Here is an 18,106-nt window from a genome sequence, read left to right on the forward strand (position 1 = left end):
CTCTGTTAAAGCTCCGTGAGAAACCGCAGCTGAGCCCTTAGTCTTAACGAGGCAGAAGTCTCGCCAGAGCAGCTGCGGGTGCTGGGAAAGAAAGTACACGGTGGGGAGAGCGACTTCCAGGGGCCGCCACCGTGTCAGGGACGCCGTGAGCAGGCCCAGGCACAAGAGTCCCCCAGGCTTGAACTGGTTCCAGGAAAACAAACACTTCTTTGAAAAATGCATCATACATTAAAGGAACATCTGTGTGTGTGGGGGGGGGGGGTTGGTGAAATTTCCTTGGGAATTCTAGAAAAAGGATTTTCTATTCCTCTTATTGAAAAGCAGGCTTTCATTTTGGGGTCGGAGTTCCAGGGTCTATCCTGTTGTCTGTCTGCTATGGTCGGCTCTTCCTTAACGAGAAGTGGGTGAATTTATACGGGTATGAAAGGACCAGGGAGTTCTCAGGTGTCACAGATAAAACACTTGGCATCTCTCTAGCCAGCTGTGACCTTGAGCAAGTCCGATCTCCACTTGGAGCTGTATGGTGAACATAAGGATCAGCAGCTAGGGTTGGGAGGATTCAGTGAAAATGCGTGGAAAGGCAGGAGCTGTTTAGCTGCCTTGTGAGAAAGTAGTTAAGCAGGAAGCACTGCCACGGAAGGGTCTTTCCAAGGCAAGGGTAATGTTCATTCTCTCCACACCTATTGCCTCCTTGGTACCGGCTGAAGAGGTCTCAACTGGAGAGGAAGGGCCCGTGTTTGCCTCCTGCCAGGCATTGCTCATTACGGCGGCTCGTAGTTCTCGGGCCTAGAATCCCCTTGGGAGCTTTGAAAACCGAAGGCGGTGGAGTACAGACGCCATTCCAGCAGTGTTTGCTCTGTGAGGTGGCTCTTCGCCTCACCACTAGTTTTGTAAAGTTGCCTTTTGGTTAAGGTATTGTGGAGTTGGGTCTATTTTAAGGAATATTTCCAAATTTCAGAACAGAGAGCCTCTGGGTAAGAAGCCTCGCAGCCGGGGACCTATCCTCAGTAGGGACTGGATGGTATTTTGTGGATCTTCACTCCCAGGGTTCTTAGCCCATCAGTGAGTGCCTCCTGGACGCCAAGCAGCAGGTGTTATTGATGATTTCTAAATGTGTGGGGGTAGCAAAGTTTCGACTCTGTTTTACTGAAAATTCCTATGGAGCAGCATAGCAGGTTCCCCAACTCGGATAATCTGCTCAAGGTCACGGTGAGAAGTAGTAGAGTCGTGATCTTGACTTGGGGCAGTCAGACCCCAGAGCCCACACTCGGGCCACGCTGGCTGATCCGCGAGCCGAGCCAGCGAGGGCACCAGGAGCCGAGGCGCCCTTGCGGTCAGCCCGGCTCCCCGCCTTCCCTGGTCGCCCACGCTTTCGGGACTACAGTTCCCGGCGCCCCCTGCGGGGGGGGGGGGGCTGGCCGTGGGCCGCTCCGTCGCGTTTGGACTACATCTCCCACAGGGCCGTGCGGCCCCGCCCCCGATTTCCCCAGCCGCTCCGGGCTGCACCGCCCCCCCCGTGGGACTCCATTTCCCGGCGCCGCCCGCGGGGGGCGGAGCGCGGCGGGGCGGCCCGGGGGCGGGGGCCGCGGGCGGCCCGGGGCTGGGGAGGCCGCCGCCTCCCTGGGCCTGCCGGGGCGGCCGCCTCCGCGATGCCGCTGCTCGTCGAGGGGCGGCGAGTGCGGCTGCCGCAGTCCGCCGGGGACCTCGTGCGAGCCCATCCATGTCTGGAGGTGAGCGGGGCCCGGGTGGGGGGTACTTCGAGGCGGGTCCGGGGGGCCCTGCCGGGCGGGCCCGACCCTCCTCGCCCCACCGCCTCCAGCCGCGCTCCCGGAGGCAGAGTTTAAACTTGGCGCAGCGGAGCGGCTGGCGGCACGTCGGGAGCCCCGGCCGCCGGCAGCGAGTCTGCCTTGGCTCGAGGCGTCTGTGGGTCTTTCCCCTCCCTGGGACCTTCGAGGGCGTCTGCCGAGGCCTCTCTTTCCCGGAGGAGGGGCCGGCGGCCCAGAGAGGTTAGGCGACTTGCCCGAGGTCGCACAGCGCCGCGGCCGGAGGGCGCCCGGGGACTCCCCGACCCCGGGCAGGCCGGTCTCCACCCCCAGCCGGGCTTGGCCTGTTGAGGCCAACCGGGGCAGCGCCCCTGCGCGCTGGCACCCGCGGGGGTCTGGGCCCCGCGGGGAGCGGCTCCTCCCGGCGGGACTCCAGGTAGGGGCACCCGGCCGCTCCCCTGGGTTTCTCCCCACCCCCCGGGGTTTAGGGCCCCGGGGTATTTTTAGCCAGAAGAAAGGGCCCTGCTTTTCCCCCAGCTGAGCCGCGTTGAGGACCACGCCCTGATGGAAGGGTTAGGTTTTGTTTCGTCTTCCTGCTTTTGTCCTCAAATAGATCTCTGAACCCTTAGTCCGTGCTAATGCAGACACCGTTTGGAAAGGGGTCCACACCTCTCACGTGCTCCAGATCTGGTTAAGGGGGAATCCGTCAGTTGATTGGAGATACGAACTGAGGAACAAAGCCCCTTCTCACTCAGACGTGAGGCAGAGGAGCTTGACCTAGCCTCGAGGCTCGCGGAAGGTCGTGGCGGGTTTCCTGCCAACTGTTGCACACTTCGAAATTATTTTGTCTCTACACTTGTGTTGATTTCTGCCTTGATATGCCCCCCAGAACAGAAGCTTCCCAAGCAGAGAGTGTGGTGTTGCTCTGTGTCCTCCGAGCCTAGGGCAGCCCCTGGCCATGAATCTGCACTTGGCAAAATATTTGTCATATCCATGAATGAGCAGAAGGACCCCTGAAAATGACCTGAAGGATGAGGAGTTACAGGGCTTTAAAAGGGGGCACCTGTGATTCTCAGCCGTCGTTTCCAGAAAACAGACGACCTACCCACAACTTAGCCGACCTCAGGGCCCCGTGCTAAGCGCTTTCCTCGGGCTGCCTCGGCTGTTCCTCGTTAACTAGCGAAGTCGGAGTAGGACTCTCGAAGGGGAAGATACTTCAGCTGCCTAAAGAATTTAGGTGACACTATTTTTATGTCTCTCTGAAAATTTCTGTGATAAAAAGTTAGAAAGGTGAGCGTTCGAAGCAGCACACGCCGTGAGTAGTCAGGAGGGCTATGATAGGGGGTGGCCGGCCCTCTCGAAGGCCTGCTGTGTCGTGGGGGCCAGTGTGCATTCCAGGAAACTGGGGGTGCTCACCTGTTTTGCATCGGGCTGAGGGAAGCAGGCTGCGTGCAGGGGAGAGAGCGGAACGGGGAGGAAGGAGAGGGCATTCTAGCTGGGCAGGTCCACCTGTGCTGCGTGGGCGGGGGGGGGGGGAGCACCCCGAGGGCTGGTCACGTGCCGGGTGCCCGGGCGCCAAGGGGGCGAGGGAAGAGTGGAAGATAGAGACCCAGGGAGGTGGGGCACACGGGGCTCGAGGGCTTTCAGTGGGTCATTCAATGCATAGGCAGTGGGGTGAGGCGAAAGCTTTCATGGGTTTTTCTCTAACAAGTAGCGAGTCCCCTTTGTAAGAACTAACATAAATGTCAACAAGAAGACCACAGCCACTCTTCACTTTTTGACCTTGACAGAGGTTTTTCTTTATATTGGAATGATGTGCTTCTGAAAGCGCAAACTGCACTGTTCGGTGCTGTGTCTTTTTCACGGACCCATCTGGCGTGTGCGGTGGCAGCAGTTAGGAGCCCGTCCCTAGCCAGGCCTGGCCCAGCCCCCATCGCAGGGACGAGGCAGGACGTGCCCGCAGGACGTGCCCGCAGGTGCTCTCACTAGGCCCACTTTAGAGACCAGCGCTCGGAGGCACAGACAGGTGGAGTGAGTGGCCCAGCGTCCCACGTCCTGGGAGTGGTGAAGCCCACATGGAGACCCTGGCGGCGTGCCTTTGGCTGGAGTGCGGCGCTGCTCTGTCTGGACCCCCATGGGGGTCCCCCCTGCTCTGTGGGGCTACTTACATGTCATTACCGTGAAAGAAAATGGAAAACCCAGTTCCTCAGTCATACTGGGCACGTTTCAGGTGCTCGTGGTTAATGGCTACTCTGTGAGGCAGGGCGGGTCTAGATGGTGGTCAGCACTACAGAACATTTCCTGGGGCTGTGCTCTCTTCGAGCCTTTGCTCTTCCCTAGTCACCCACTGGTGCTTGCTTAGTAGGCAGGCCCCCAAGTATCCCGCTGAGCGTGGTCCCATAGAATTCCGCGATTCGAATGCAGCCTAACTTAGTTCCTGCCTCTAAGCATGCAGGATATTTCTAAATCTTCTGCGTTATGTTCACAGAGCTAAAGCTTAATAACCCCCATAATTATTCCCACAAGTGAAATTGTTGGACTTAAAGGGTTTCCGAGGATAAAAGGGGTGTAACAGTCAGCATTTAGAAGCAGTGACGCTGGCAGCCATCGGGGAGGGTAGTGTGGATGGCGAGGGGGACCAAGGGGGTCAGGGAAACAGGCGGGCATGGGGATAGCCACCCAGTTAATCCCCACACAGGCTAAGGAGCAGATAGCGTCATCCCCTTTTCCCCGGGGGAGGAGAATTTGCAGGAAGAAATGACAGACGATAGCAGCAGGGGTCAGGGACACATGGTCCTACTAAGTGATTGGCTAAGACAGGGGTCAGCAAACTCCAGCCCTGGGGCCAGATGCTGTCTGTGGACAGCCCGTGAGCCACGAATGGTTTTTACATTTTTAAATGGGGGGGGGTACAAAAAATCCAAAGAGGAGTATTTTGTGACATGTGAAATTATATGGAATTAATTCAGATTTCGGTGTCGCCCATAAATAGTCTTCTGGGGCCACAGCGCCCGTCTGTTTGTTTACGTGTTGTCTCTGCGGCTCTCAGGCTACACAGCAGAGCCTAGTGGCCGCAAGAGGAGACCGCAGCCCAGCAGAGCCCAAAATAGTTACTCTCGGGCCCTTTTCAGAGAAAAGTTTGCTGAGCCCTGGCATCGGCGAGTGGCGTTGTGGAAGAGGAGTTGGGAAACAAGGGGCTGCTGGAGAGGGGATTCCGGGGTGAATCCGAGTGTCCAGAGACTAGCAGACGTCGGGAAGACGGGGCTCCTTTATTTCAGGAGGGGTGGGGGTTCGTAAAGTGGCTCTCGGTGTTTTTCCACAGCGGGGAAGTTTGGCTAAACTTTTTTCCTTTCTTCAAGTGGGAAACAAAACATCGCGTTCTTGCCCTGTGCCATCGGTTCGTCTGCTGATTTATGCTCCTGTCTGGGAAATAGGAGCCTGGGCGGGGGGAATGGGACGTCGTGATTTCCGGTCTCGGGGACGCAGGCTGAAGTTCCTGGCCCCACACACATGGCCTTGCTTTTGGGGGTGCGAAAGTGGGGGTCACAAGTTGCCTTCGCCCTCCTTCCCCCGCCCCCGAAAGAATAAAGCGAAAGGCGCGCATTCCAGGGATCACGGGAAGGAAAAGTGCGTCCTCCCGTGTCTTACTCTAAGGTGAGAAGGTGCCCTGGGCGTCAGAACAGTGAGTCATCCCGGGACGCCTGGGTGGCACAGCGGTTAAGCATATGCCTTCGGCTCAGGGCGTGATCCCAGCGTTGCGGGATCGAGCCCCACGTCAGGCTCCTCCGCTAGGAGCCTGCTTCTTCCTCTCCCACTCCCCCTGCTTGTGTTCCCTCTCTCGCTGGCTGTCTCTCTCTCTGTCAAATAAATAAATAAAGTCTTTAAAAAAGAAAAAGAAAAAAAACAGTGAGTCATCCCGGTCCTGCCCGGCCGACACTGTGGTTCCGGGGCTCCTTCTGGTTGGTTCTGCCGCGGAGCCATTCATATTGCTGCCTCGCTTCCAATTCATGAAAGTTGATGAAAAGAAAACAACGCGGTGTAACTCATGAAGCTGATCGTGGTGGGTTGGTCGATTTATTCCTGCATCTCGTGTGTGACGAGGTCAGCGAGCAGCCCCGTGAGACCCTCAAGGGAAGGGGGAAGGAGGGGTGCAGTGTGCGTAGCCGGCAGTGATAGACCGTGGGGTACCAATCCGACGTCTCTGGAAAAGGTTTCCGTTTTCATGAAAGAATTTAACCCCCTGAGGTGGGGGTTTTATTCTTATTTTGAATGTTTTTTTAGGCTGACTGCCTAAGATGTTTGTTAGACCTCAGTTCTGGTGCCCTTGCGGAGGGTACGTCGCGTCAGGCGCGCGGGGACTGCGCGAGGACTCGCGCTCCTGGTCCGGGGAGCGAGTTCGGACAGCGGCCCTATCGCGGCCTCTCCTCGGGTGGGCCGACGAACGGCATAGTTGGAGCTTTTACATTTTTTTTGTTTTTTTACACTTTTGTGTCGTTTCCATTTATGTCGCCAAAGCATCTGCCTGTGGAGCCTCCGGCCTTGCTGGCCACTTGGCCGTGGCGAGCAGCGCGGGGAGGTGCGCGTTCAGTGTGCATACACAATGCGGGGGGCCCGAAGGGGGAGGACCAGACAGGGGACAGGGACAGTCCTAGCCTCTCTCCCACAGGGGCAGGGGCTGTGGCTGCGGAGCCGGCCGGGGCCCAGACACCCCGATTCCCTTCCCAGTTGCAGAGTTGGGCAGAGTCTCTGGGTCCTGAGTCAAGGCTCGTCTTGTAGGCGCATCAAAGAACAGAACTTGCCTGTTCCTTTGCCTTGTCCCCCACGATAGCGACTGCCGCCCCGGTAGCTTAGCCGGCCCGCCCAGCAGCGCACACACACCGGGCCCTGGGAGCGTGTGTCTCCCGCCACCTCACTGGGTACTCAGTCCTCACTAATTTCCATCACTATGTTATTTTTTTTCTTAATTAAACAGGAAAGAGCCAGACTTCTCAGAGGTCAGTCTGTTCAACAAGTGGGACCCCAGGGCCTTCTGTATGTTCAGCAAAGAGAGCTGGCAGTGACCTCCCCACAGGATGGTAGGTTAGGAAGCAGTGAATTGGGCGTTACCCCCCAAGGCTACGGGATATTTTATTCTATTTCTTTTTCAAACAGGCTCCATCTCCATTCTGGGTTCTGATGATGCCACCACTTGTCACATTGTGGTCCTGAGGCACACAGGTAGGACGAGAGGCACGAAGGAGACCGGTCCTTAAAGCGGCGCCCCACGTGGGGCCGTCAGAGCCTGCGCCTGGGCGTCCCGGGGTCCCGTCTGACGCCCGGCCTTCTCACCTTCTCTCGAGTCTGCACGGTGGCTCCCTGTGGCCCGGGGCCGAAGGGTTGGCGGGGCAGCACGGATGTTTCTATTCTTTCTTCTTTCAGGCTACCCAGAGATGAGGCGACATGAAGGGACAGGACTAGGTGTGGCTCACGCCCCGGGTTCTCATCAGGAATAACCTGAGTCCTTCCACCCTCTTCTTCAGGTAACGGGGCCACCTGCTTGACCCACTGCGATGGAACCGACACCAGAGCGGAGGTCCCCTTGATCATGAGCTCCATCAGATCCTTTTCTGAGCACGCTCAGTGTGGAAGGTGAGCTCCGCACGCGTCTGTCTCGTGCTGTCAGGCACCGTGCACCATGGTGTGGAGGGGCTGGCCGTGGCAGCCACGCGGGAGGTCACGGCCACGGGGTCGGCTTTCTCCTGGGGAGCAGAACTGGCACAGCATCGGCCCCTCGTCGGTGGTTCTGGGGTCGGACGACTGGGTGACGGGTACAGGTCAGGAAGGTCTGACTTTGAACCTCCAGCCGTCTCTTCACTCACGTGCTTTTAGAGGGTCACGTGTCAGACGTCGCTTTGTTAGACCCCAGATGCTGTCTCCCTGTATTCATTCATTCATTCGTTCGTTCGTTCAATCGTTCTTCCGGCGGTCGCTTGTCGGGGGCTCCTTCCCAGCCAGAAGCTGTTCCAGGGGCCCAGGCTGTAGCCGCGAACAGAGTGGACAGGAGCTGCCCCCGGGCGCTCCCGTTCTCAGGCAGGGGGCCCTTTGGGAAGCCCCACGGGCTCTTAGGTGCTGGGAAGGGCTGGAGGCAGCCGGGGCAGGGGAGCTCTGCCTGGGTTTCATTCGTGTCACCCCGGCTGGGCCGGCACGTCCTGTGCCCCCCCCCCGCTGCTCGTAACACGGTGGGAGGGATCTGGAACTAACGTGGTCCGTCCGGGTGAGGGGGACGGGAGGTAGTGCGGTGAGGGGCCCGCTGCTGTCCCCGCGTCCGCCGCCTCCCCTTCCCAGCCCCGCGCGCCCTTAGGCAGAGACAGGGAAGAGGTTTCTGGAAGTACCCCGCACTGGGTGGACGTGCGAGGTAGTCCTGCGCCCCCAGAGCGGTGCCACTCGCCAGCAGACGCGGCCCCCCTCGGCCCTCACGGCCCCCGGGCAGGGTCCCCGGAGGCGTGTGCAGCCCTGGCAGCCTCACCCGGTCCCCCCAGTGCCGCCCAGATGTGTGCTCCCTGCGCCCCGGCACCCTCGCGGCCAGAGGGAAGCGCTGCTCTAGAGCAACGCCTCGTGGCCACGGAGCTGAGATCGCACGCACCCCGGGGCCCCTGCGGCTGCCGCGAGCGGGCCTCTGACCACCGTCCCGTCTCTTTGCCAGGCTGGAGGTGCACCTCGTGGGCGGCTTCAGTGACGACAGGCAGTTGTCACAGAAGCTTACTCATCAGCTTCTTAGTAAGTACACTGCTTTTTCCCCAACTCGGGTGAAAGTCTGCACCCCCTGTTGCTTGCGTAATCCAGTCCTCGTTAGTGCAAAACCTCGGAGGGCCCCCCTGCTTGGAGCACCGGGCGCGGCTCAGCCGGGACTCGTGCAGAAGCGAGGGGCACAGAGTTCAGTTTTCAGGGGCTGATGGGCTGGGGGCCTGATTTCCCGAGCAACAGCAGTCGACAGGGTCCAGAATGGTCGGCACTGGACCGTGTACAGACAGAACCGCCCTGTGGCAGGAACGTCCATTTTAATCTGCCGAACCGCGAAACGCCGACGATGCCCTTGTTCTGCCTGCTGAAGCAGCGAGCGTGAGAGGCAGCGGGGCGGGCACGCTCGCGCCCTGGAGCAGACGCTGCTACAAGCCGTGGGCGAAGCGACCTGGCATCGTGGCTTAAGTCCTAGAAGGGTTTCATGTCCCTTGACCCAGTCATTCCCACCTGGGAAAGTAAGAAAATCATCTGCAACATGCACAGATTGATTTATGCCCAAAGATGGGCGGTAAGAACCTTTACATTAGGAAGGAGTCTAATGTCCATTAGTAAAGACACTAAGGAGCCATCAAGCAAGACTTAGAATTACGTGGGAAGGTACGTGTGTGCCGTGGGGACAGACAGCTGCCCGCCCGCTGTGGGCTTGGGGCACAGGCCAATGAGAGGAAACGCACACGCTCTTCACTGCTGGAATTATGGACGTTAAAAACCCATATACTCCTTATACTTGCCTGTATTTTTTTTTTTTTTTTTTTTTTTTACAGTGATCAAGTTTTTTATGACTGTTGATCAGGAAAAAAGTTCCTGAAGAGTAAACAGCTTATGAGTCAGTGCCCCCGCCCCAGCCCTCAGCAGGGAGAGAACAGGGGTGGCCCCGGTCAGGTTCCTCTGGGCCTGAGGCGAGCAACAGGCCTGTCACTTGGCAGGCCGGGTGCCGTGGCATCAGTCCGCGGGAATCTGGCCTCTGCGGACGGGCCAGCTTGTGGCTCCGCCGGCTGCTGTCCCTCGGGCCCCTTCTCACCTTGCTCAGCCTGTGTGTTGCTAACGGAGGACTCTCATTGTAGGTGAATTTGACAGACAAGAGGAGGACATTCACTTAGTGACATTATGTGTGACAGGTGAGTTCTGCCTCCCTCCCCAAGGCTGGCGCCCTCCCCCCTTAAAGCAAGACCTCGCATGAGCACCTCCGTCACGGGAGACAGTCTGGCAGCGCTTGGCTGACACCGGTCCCACTGGCATTGCCTGTGGCCACGTCCCGCCCCTGCCCCGTGCCGCCTCTGTGGACACCCTGTCCCCCACCTTCAGTGCAGCTCCTCTCTCCTTCCTGGGGCTGGTCAGAGGTTTCCTCGGCTCCTGGGAAGGAGGGAGCAGCCGCCACACGTGGCAGACCTAGAGGCTCTAACTTGGGACAGGGCGCTTTGTGGACGATCACCCCCACTGTCCGGGGACTTGGCAGGAACACAGGAAACCAGTCCCTTTTGTATTCTGATTTGTTTCCTCCTTTTGCAGTGTGGCCTCCTTTTTGGCTTTAATTATAGAACATGACAGCGATTGTTATTTCTTAGAAATCAGATCTTAAAAAGAACTTTTTTTTTTCTTGTTAGAATTAAATGACCGGGAAGAAAATGAAAACCACTTTCCAATAATTTATGGCATCGGTGAGTAGCGCGTTTCTTTGAGGGTCAGAGCCCAGCCCCGTGCGGACAGGCTGGGCTCCGGTCCGAGGCTGGACCACGTTGTGAGCCCGCTGTGGGCGCTTAGTGTGCGTTCCTGTCCTGGCTGCTCGGCGGGCCCCCGGGCAAGGAGCGCGCCTTCTCTGACCTCTGTCTACGAATCAGAGAATGTCCGCAGCCTGAGACCACGAAGGACACACATGGGGGCGGGTAGAAAGCGGAGCCAGTGGCACTAGTAACAGGGCTTCAAGCAGCCGGGGCCACGCCGCTCTCGCCGGGCCAGCCGGGCTCTCCGCCAGCCGGGGCTCCGGGCTGGGAGCGCATCTGCGTCTCAGTTCACATCGGCAACCTAGTCAGGTCTGCTTGAGAACAGTATTCCTCCTAAGGAAAGTGAAACGCTCTTCCGGCTCAGGAAAACCCAGAACCCTCTCCCGCGACAGCCCTTAGGCCCCCTGAGGTGGAGAGAAGGGTGAGGCTGGCTGTGTTTGCCGAGGCCGCATCTGTGGGAGTTTACCGAGCTGTGCGCACAGCTGTTCATTATTTCATTCCTTAGAACTGTGTGTCTGAAATAAAATTTAAACAAAACCCCCAGATTTGGCCACTACCCCAGGCCCCATTCTGCTCCCAGCTGCTCAGATCCGTGCGGTCACAGGGCCGAGCAGGGAGGTTTGCCCCGTGTCTGTCCGGAGGGATGGCAGGCCGCCCGTGGGCGCAGGGGAGCCGCACCTAGTCCGGCCCAGGCCCCAGCTCTCTGCGCCACGGGCTCGGCTGAACAGCTGCGGGTCCCTCTCCGCGAAGGGGGAAGCTACGGACTCTTCACAGTGGAAGCGGAAGATGACGACTCTCCCCTGTCTCCGGGAGACTTACCAAGTTCTGTTACGTGTGGGAGAAATATAAGACCTTGCAAACTTGCCATTTGTGTCTCTTGTCCCCCACAGCTGTCAACATTAAGACTGCAGAGATTTACAGAGCATCCTTCCCAGATCGGGGTCCAGAGGAGGAGCTTCGTGCTGCCCGAGCTTTAACAGGAGGACCAGTGAGTTTGAAATCATCTTTGTGTTAAGGGGTTCAGGGGGGAAAAAATGGCACTGCAGTCCAAAGCCTCAAGTTTTATAGACCTTAGAAGTGAACAGTTTACAGCAGTTTCTTTAAAGCTATAAAATGATCAGGGTTCACCTCCCTCCCACATGCAGCACAGAAGAAGAATGAAGGATTTAGGCGGTCAGCTCAAGACCCCAGTTCTCTGCCTTGAAGGCGTTGAGGGGTAACGTTACGTGTGCCCCCGCCGTCCAGTGCAAAGAGAACGGACCCACTTTACTTTGTGCAACCTTCACCTATACATGTGTCCCGAGGAAAGGACAGCCAGGCAGGGGGGAGAAGAGGGGTCTCCCTGCACCCCGGCAGCACACACTCCTCTGGACCAAATGGATAATCCGAAAGAATGATCACTTTTCACAAGTCTGATCTACGGAGATGCTTTTAATACTAACACCTTAATTTTGAAAGTTAGAAAAATAAAAACCTAAGACTTACAGGCTGTGTAAAAATGCCTAAAGGGTCCTTCACCCCTTCTCTGGTGAGCAAGACCAGACAGCGCACTGACAGCCCCCCGAAGGTGTGTGCACTGGTGAGCTGTCGACACTTTCACCAGAAAATGTTTGGCTTCAGAGTGAAGGACGGAGCCAAGACAGGTTTTCGCCAAGCAGTTCACAGGGGGACACAGGTGGAACATTCCTTGTGCGCTTTCTCCAGCGGCACAGTCGCCTGGACTCCGCGCAGTCTGAGGAGCCCAACCCCCCCACTGCTGGTTAGAAACTGCCACTGGCAGATTTGGGAATTCAGGGAATTGATGGTTCGGTAAATGAGCATTTTTACCAGTTGGTTTCCCCTTGCTTTTGATCGGGCGGCCCGTGCTCTGCGCTTTCACGTTGCCAGTAAGTAGCTGTCGGGGCCCAAACAGCGAGGCAGCGTTTCCTGCAGCGCTGAGTCCAGCGACCGTGGACTTCAGTCAGGCTCCACCAGGTCTGCGGCCCGGCTCGGCTTCCTGGAAGCCCGCCCAGTGCCTGTCCCTCTGAGCCTCAGGTTTTCACCCAGAAGGGGGAAAATGCTAGCTTCCCAGAAGACTTGTCGGGACTGAAGGAAATACCTCCTGTTACTCAGTGCAGTAGCGGCTTTTGTTATTAGAGGAGACGTTTTCGAGAAGGGTGTCATCCAGGTAAACGCGTGACTGTGGGACTACACTGGGACTGGCGTTCCTGGTGGGGTCTGAGAAGCTGGGAACGCCCCTTACACTCTGTCTTTGAAATGTTCTTTCTTAGATGATTAGTATTTACGACGCGAAGACAGAACAACTGCGCATAGGACCGTACTCCTGGATGCCGTTTCCACATGTGGATTTCTGGCTGCAGCAGGATGATAAGCAAATACTAGAGGTGAGAATTTACAGGGCGGGTACATCTGAAATCTCTGCACCCTGGTTTCTTCATCTGTAAGGAAAAAAAAGTGTTTAGGGCGGAGACGCTTTCTTTTGGTGGGTAGTAGTGAGTTTGAGGACGACATCGGCAGAGCCTGTGTAACTTCTAGATCAGCGAGTCAGGTTCCGGCGAGGCATCTGTGGGGCCGGAAGGTGGCAACCAACTGCTTTTTTCTCATTAATGTAGGACCCCTGGCGTCTTGGGTAGTTTTATAGTGGGGATGCGCCGGGCGATCTGAACACGAGGATCCATGTTTAAGAACACGGAGCTACTTTGACAGCTCTATCAGGGGAGGTGACAGAGCCCGCTTGTTGCCCTCTCATACCCAGAACCTTGTTTTTCCAGAACCTTTCCACTTCGCCTCTGGCCGAGCCACCCCACTTTGTGGAACATATTAGGTCTACCTTGATGTTTTTAAAAAAACACCCGTCTCCCACCAGCGCACTGTTCCCTGGAAACCAGGCCCTGCTCTACAGAAAGAACGAAGGTGGCTTATGGGAAAAGATCTCTTCTCCAGGAAGCTGAACCCAGGATCACCAAAGACGGCAACTTGTTGGCCTGACCGAGACCGTGGGGGTTGCACGGAACGCGCGTCAGACTTTACATCCGCTGAGGCCTAGGTCTCCTTCCTTACTGTCCTGCAAGTGACTTTCAAAATAAAATCTTATTTTGGCAAAGGCATTTGTTTAGGTTTACTTTCTGCCTCGCTGAAGCTGACCTCCAGCCTCCCCTTTTTGGTATGAAGGGCACCGGAGGAGCCGCCTGCCTCGCGATTCTACAAGCAGCCGATTCTACAAGCAGCCATTTCAGATACGCGGTGAGTACTTCTCATTCTGTTAAGTTAGGGGATAAAGGAAAAACGGTAAGTTTGTTTAAAAAGCAGTAAAATGCACTAAAATTCTGTGAAAGTTTATACATCTCACAGAGGGGTTTTTTTTTGGCCCCAAAATGTTTCAGAAGCATCAATTCGAAAACTGGAATTACACTCCTAGATGAAAGAGTTAAGGGTTCGGAAGGAAAAACAGAATCTGATCAGTCGGCTCTGCGATATAATTAAAATAATGTCCTAGGAAACTACATTTAATGTGAGAGTTACACAGAGCCACTGACAAGTCTGTTCTTCAAGGTATAAGGTCATTAAAATGCCAAATTGTGATATAGGTCAGCCCTGCAGAGACCTTTAGGTTTCTGAAGTTGCCGCCCTACAGACCGACGTGTGCGTGATTACCATGTAGAAACTGAACTCACTGGTGACAATTTCAAGAACCTTTATTGAAACCAACATTCAAATAGTGTCTTAAGGGTGAAATTGTTTCAGCAAAACCAATTTAACAATTCCAAATATATATATAAAAACATTTAAAAATTAATCTTGTTAAAGGTGATAATTTCCCCTTTCCCCATTTTATCTGCTCTACTTCATTGCACCAAATAAACAGGGAAGACTTGAATCATCTGCACCAAAAAAAAAAAAAATTGCATTTTGACAAGTGCCAAATGTCCGAGATCACATCCAATCAGAGTCGTCTAAGTATAGGCTTAATATGGTGTAACTAAGGCTTCCAACACAACAGTCCCCACACCCAGTGTGAGTCCCCACTAGCTTGAGGTGTCCTGCAGCTTGACTGGGCTAGGCTAAAGGCACCGGGGCCATCACCTATGATAAACGAAGAGACGCAGTACTTCTGGAAAAGGACAAACGGGCAGTAAGTACTTCCAGTTACTTCCGCAGTGGTCTGGCTTGAGCAGCCTGAGCGAGAGGACTTTTCTGGTTCTTGTTGGGCCCAAAGTCAGCCCTTTGGGGTGCTAGTGGGGAAAAGCCATAGAAGCTCCCACGTCACACAGGTCACAGGGACACTTATTGTAGACTCGGAACTTAACGGGGTGCCCCACAGCATAGCTGAGGTTAAGAGTAGCGTCTCTGTCGGGTTTTCAGATATTAAACACAGAAATGAGCACAGTCTGTACCTGTGTGCCGATTTAAAAGCTTTACCAATATTTAAAAATATATATATGGTCAAGAGTTTTACTCTTCATAGATAGTCCTTTGTTTACAAATAGTACATAAAGGGAGAAATGAATCTGCGGCAGGGGGCGTCGCAGACCGCAGCGTGGACCACCACCCCGCGCCCCCTGGGGGAGCAGCAGCGGGGGCGGGGGGCACGGACGCTCACAATCCCACTGAATCCTGTTCTCCTCCAAGCCAACCCCGCTGTACGCGGCAACCTGACCAAACCGAGCACGGACCCCAACACGGCACACCGGGCCGTCTCTCCCATACGGCAGTACAGCGGAGACCCCAGAGAGCTCTAAAGCAAGCTGTCTTAACGAAAAGTTCTATGTAACCTCATACAACGTCTTATGTTTTAGAAAGGTAAGCGCAAGTGTTTCAAGTGGCAGGCACTTGAGATTCTAAGTGTTCTTTGTGAATTGAAGTGTTTATGGTAACGTGGGGGGAAACGGTACTAACTACAGCTGCGTAGACAGAAACAACAGCAGTTGCTCTGCCTACCCATGGAATCAGACACGTTAACTGCCCGTCTAAAAAGCCTGGCTTTCAGGCATGCATTTGTGCAAAAATCCCAGTTAAGCACAAATGACAGTAATTTCTCTTGCATTAACATGTGGCACGGTTCACATTTTCAGTCTAACTTCATCTTCCCTGAAACAATACTCAGTACAGTCTCAAAGCCAAACACGGAATTTTATCTTAAGCTGTCCGGTTCTTCTACCTGTGGCTGGTCATCCTCGGGGTGCTGGGTCCTGTTCTGGAGGGCCCCCGGCTGCTCGGCGTCCTGCGGGGTGGGAGCCCCGGGGTGGAGCTCGGGGCTGCTGGTCTCCAGGGCCGCCTGCTCTGGCCCACCGGACAGATGCTCCATGTTTTCCAAGTCTTCAATGTGGCTCACTGAGCTTGTCTCACTCAGGGCATCAGAACCCCTCAGGGACCTCTTGAAAGGCTTCTGGCCTAGAGAAAGAGCCATAGACCGTGCTGAAAGCTCTCTCTGCCAGGAGCAACTGCCTTATTCAATCCCAAGTGCTTCTGGAGAAACCCCTGCCATCCCCAGCCCTGACGCCCCAGAAGTGATGGGGTGAGAAATGTGAACGCAGGACGCCAACGTGGCTTCCGAGGCTGGGAACCTCCGAGGTCCCCATCACGAAAAGCTCAGGTGAGTCAACACCAGGTTCAACATGATGCCAGCTCTCAAGTCCCTAACTTACCCTGTCAAGGGCTACGGAGAAATTTCTCCAAGGTTTAAAGCTCAAGGCAACAGACATGGTTAAAAGGACAGCTGGTCTTAGGTAAAGAAAAATAGGACGTTGGGTCAAAGCACCAAGAAAACAGAAGGATACAGGTAACACCTAACAGGAAAAGCCCCCAGGATGCAATAGTCTATGATTCCAAGGGGAGCCACCAGTTCTCAGGGTTCGTAAACTCACACATGAAGATGTATGAAGATGTAAGGTACCTGGAAGTCTCTGCTTCGTGCGGGTGCCTGAGGGAGTCGGAGGTGGTGTGACTCCCGTGCCTTGGACCTTGTAGACGTAGGTGTGTTCCGTGGACTCCAGGGAGCCTGTGGAGGAAAGAGCGAGAAGGGTGTGCAGAGGCTCCTGGCACAGGCCACTCTGGGAGCTGACCCATGCAGTCTTGTTCCCCGAGAAGCTTCCTCTGCCCTGCAGCCTCAGTCAGACTAACAGAGCCTTTGGCCCTCCAGAAATGCGCTAGGAACTGGGGAAAGTCACCTCGCAGCAGTCCTCACAAGGCCCAGCCCTGCCTGCAGTTCCACCCTTAACCTCCCCAGGTATCCTCTGTCCAAGGGACAATCGTCAGCCAGCAGGATGGCCCGAGCATGCCTGGGGATCCACGTACGAGTGGGAAAGGTGCTTTAGCCAACAAGGAACAGATACCTCTCTGCTAAGGGCTGAGGCCTGGCGTGTTAAATCAGATTACAGTCCTAGGACAACACTGCCGTCATTTCCAAGGGAGGGGCCCCAGGCTGAGGGAGCTGTTCCCCCAGTAGAACAGGAGAGGAGGAGACTGACAGCAGGACATCCTCTTCCTCAAATCCCAGCAACTAATACTTGCCGGTTGCCTGGTCTGAAACAGGCTGGCCCGGGGCTCCCACTATGATCTCCTCTCCCCTTTCAGAAGGAGCCTCTTGCTGGGGCCAGGCACTACTGAGACGGCAAGAAGTATTAACGCTGGGCGTTGAGCAAAAGACCCTGCGTGGAGAATGGGAACGGCCGAGGGAGCACGTTCCCCTGGGACTCCAGAACGGGGATCCGCTCTTGTGCCACTGCAGCCGTCGGGCAGGAGAGGGAAGACGCTACAGTGCAGTGTCCCTGTGGGCAGAGGCATCTCGTCTCCTGGGACAGGTTCCCCTGCACAGACCCAGCGCTGAGCACGGGCCGTGTGTGCGATCCCAGGAACCGGGTCAAAACTCTCAAGATGAATGAGACCCGGGAGGATGCTGGTCAGTCCTACCTGCTGTTAGGTTAAAGGTTCTTCCCTTCTGTGAAGCCTGTACTGGAGAAAACCAGTTCAGTACGGACCCCACGACGGGGATCTGCCGCAACACCCCCTGCAAAACACAACCATTGCTCATGACCATCCTGCCAGGGGCGCCCAGTGTGGCGGCAGCCGCGAGGTCTGTGCTCAGCCTCACCTCTTCCAGAAGTCGCTCCTCATTTGCCTTCTGCAGCTGAACCTGAGCTTCCTGAATCCCTTTCCGAACCACCTCTGTCATGTTTTCCAGAAGCTGTTAGGACCAAAAAAGACATTACTTGTCCAAGGCTTTTTTCTTTTTTTTTTTTTTTTTTTTTTTTAAGATTTAGAGGAAGACAGAGGGCGCACGTGCGCCCAAGTGTGGGGAGGAACAGAGGGGGACAGAGAGAATCCCAAGTAGATTTTGTGCTGAGCACAGAGCCCGACATGGGGCTCGATCCCATAGCCCTGAGATCATGACCTGAGCCGCCATCAAGAGTCAGACACTCAACCTGCTGAGCCACCCAGGCGTCTCAGGTGCCTAAGCTTCGTGCCCAAGACCTACAACCATCACCACAGCATGGGCGACATTTTTCAGAATATTAGTAAATGGAATTCTGCACTTTCAAATGTCAGGATACAGAGTAAAAGAGGATTTTAACCAGAAGGGGATGCAGTGCCTGGATAAGGAAGACACGCCTTGGTGACCAGCCTCACTTGCCAGGGAAGGAGAAGAGAAATGTGATCTGAGTGTCTTACCGACAGAAGACACACACTGCTCAACATTCACGGAAATGGAGTCGGAAGGGACGGGGCGAGTTTAGAAGAACCTTTAGGAAGTCCACCCAAGAATGAATAAAGCTGGCTCCTCAGGCTCACAGCCCACTTCCTCCTCTCCCCTCCCGACCAGGAGTGGGCCACGCACACACCCTG

The 18,106-nt window shown here is 55.7% G+C and overlaps 2 protein-coding genes across 11 annotated transcripts in view; one reads left to right on the forward strand and one right to left on the reverse strand.

The window, feature by feature from the left end:
- Window positions 1–1,575: 1,575 nt before the first annotated feature.
- On the forward strand, window positions 1,576–14,210 carry NTAN1 (N-terminal asparagine amidase). Of its 7 annotated transcripts, none has more exons than XM_026520282.4 (10): window positions 1,577–1,730; window positions 6,736–6,838; window positions 6,915–6,980; window positions 7,283–7,391; window positions 8,446–8,519; window positions 9,608–9,661; window positions 10,148–10,201; window positions 11,155–11,252; window positions 12,535–12,648; window positions 13,131–13,371. In XM_026520282.4, exons 1-10 carry the CDS (start codon window positions 1,650–1,652, stop codon window positions 13,308–13,310), a joined length of 933 nt encoding a protein of 310 aa, XP_026376067.1. In that variant the 5' UTR covers window positions 1,577–1,649; the 3' UTR covers window positions 13,311–13,371. The 7 variants fall into 7 exon arrangements, with proteins under 7 accessions (XP_057170784.1, XP_026376067.1, XP_057170783.1 ...); XM_026520281.4 differs by having other exon boundaries at window positions 1,579–1,730; window positions 13,036–14,210; XM_057314801.1 differs by lacking the exon at window positions 6,915–6,980 and having other exon boundaries at window positions 1,576–1,730.
- Window positions 13,942–18,106, reverse strand: part of PDXDC1 (pyridoxal dependent decarboxylase domain containing 1) — a 52,610-nt gene continuing 48,445 nt past the window's right edge. For all 4 annotated transcript variants that reach the window (XM_026520279.4, XM_057314797.1, XM_057314799.1 and 1 more), the window contains 4 exons: window positions 17,355–17,447; window positions 17,174–17,270; window positions 16,158–16,262; window positions 13,942–15,655 (listed from right to left, as the gene is read on the reverse strand). In XM_026520279.4, the coding sequence (XP_026376064.1) occupies window positions 15,396–15,655; window positions 16,158–16,262; window positions 17,174–17,270; window positions 17,355–17,447 (555 nt within the window). In that variant the 3' untranslated portion in view covers window positions 13,942–15,395. The remainder of the gene's footprint in view (window positions 15,656–16,157; window positions 16,263–17,173; window positions 17,271–17,354; window positions 17,448–18,106) is intronic.

This window comes from Ursus arctos, unplaced genomic scaffold, assembly GCF_023065955.2.
Source record: "Ursus arctos isolate Adak ecotype North America unplaced genomic scaffold, UrsArc2.0 scaffold_2, whole genome shotgun sequence".
Classification (NCBI taxonomy): Eukaryota; Metazoa; Chordata; class Mammalia; order Carnivora; family Ursidae; genus Ursus; species Ursus arctos.

What these genes read in the sequence shown, in the direction of transcription:
- NTAN1 (XM_026520282.4), top strand. Translation starts at nt 1,650, where the DNA reads ATGCCGCTGCTCGTCGAGGGGCGGCGAGTGCGGCTGCCGCAGTCCGCC. An exon ending in GAGCACGCTCAGTGTGGAAG is followed by an intron (nt 7,392 to 8,445) that starts GTGAGCTCCGCA and finishes TCTCTTTGCCAG; the next exon opens with GCTGGAGGTGCACCTCGTGG. An exon ending in ATGATAAGCAAATACTAGAG is followed by an intron (nt 12,649 to 13,130) that starts GTGAGAATTTAC and finishes GTCTCCCACCAG; the next exon opens with CGCACTGTTCCCTGGAAACC.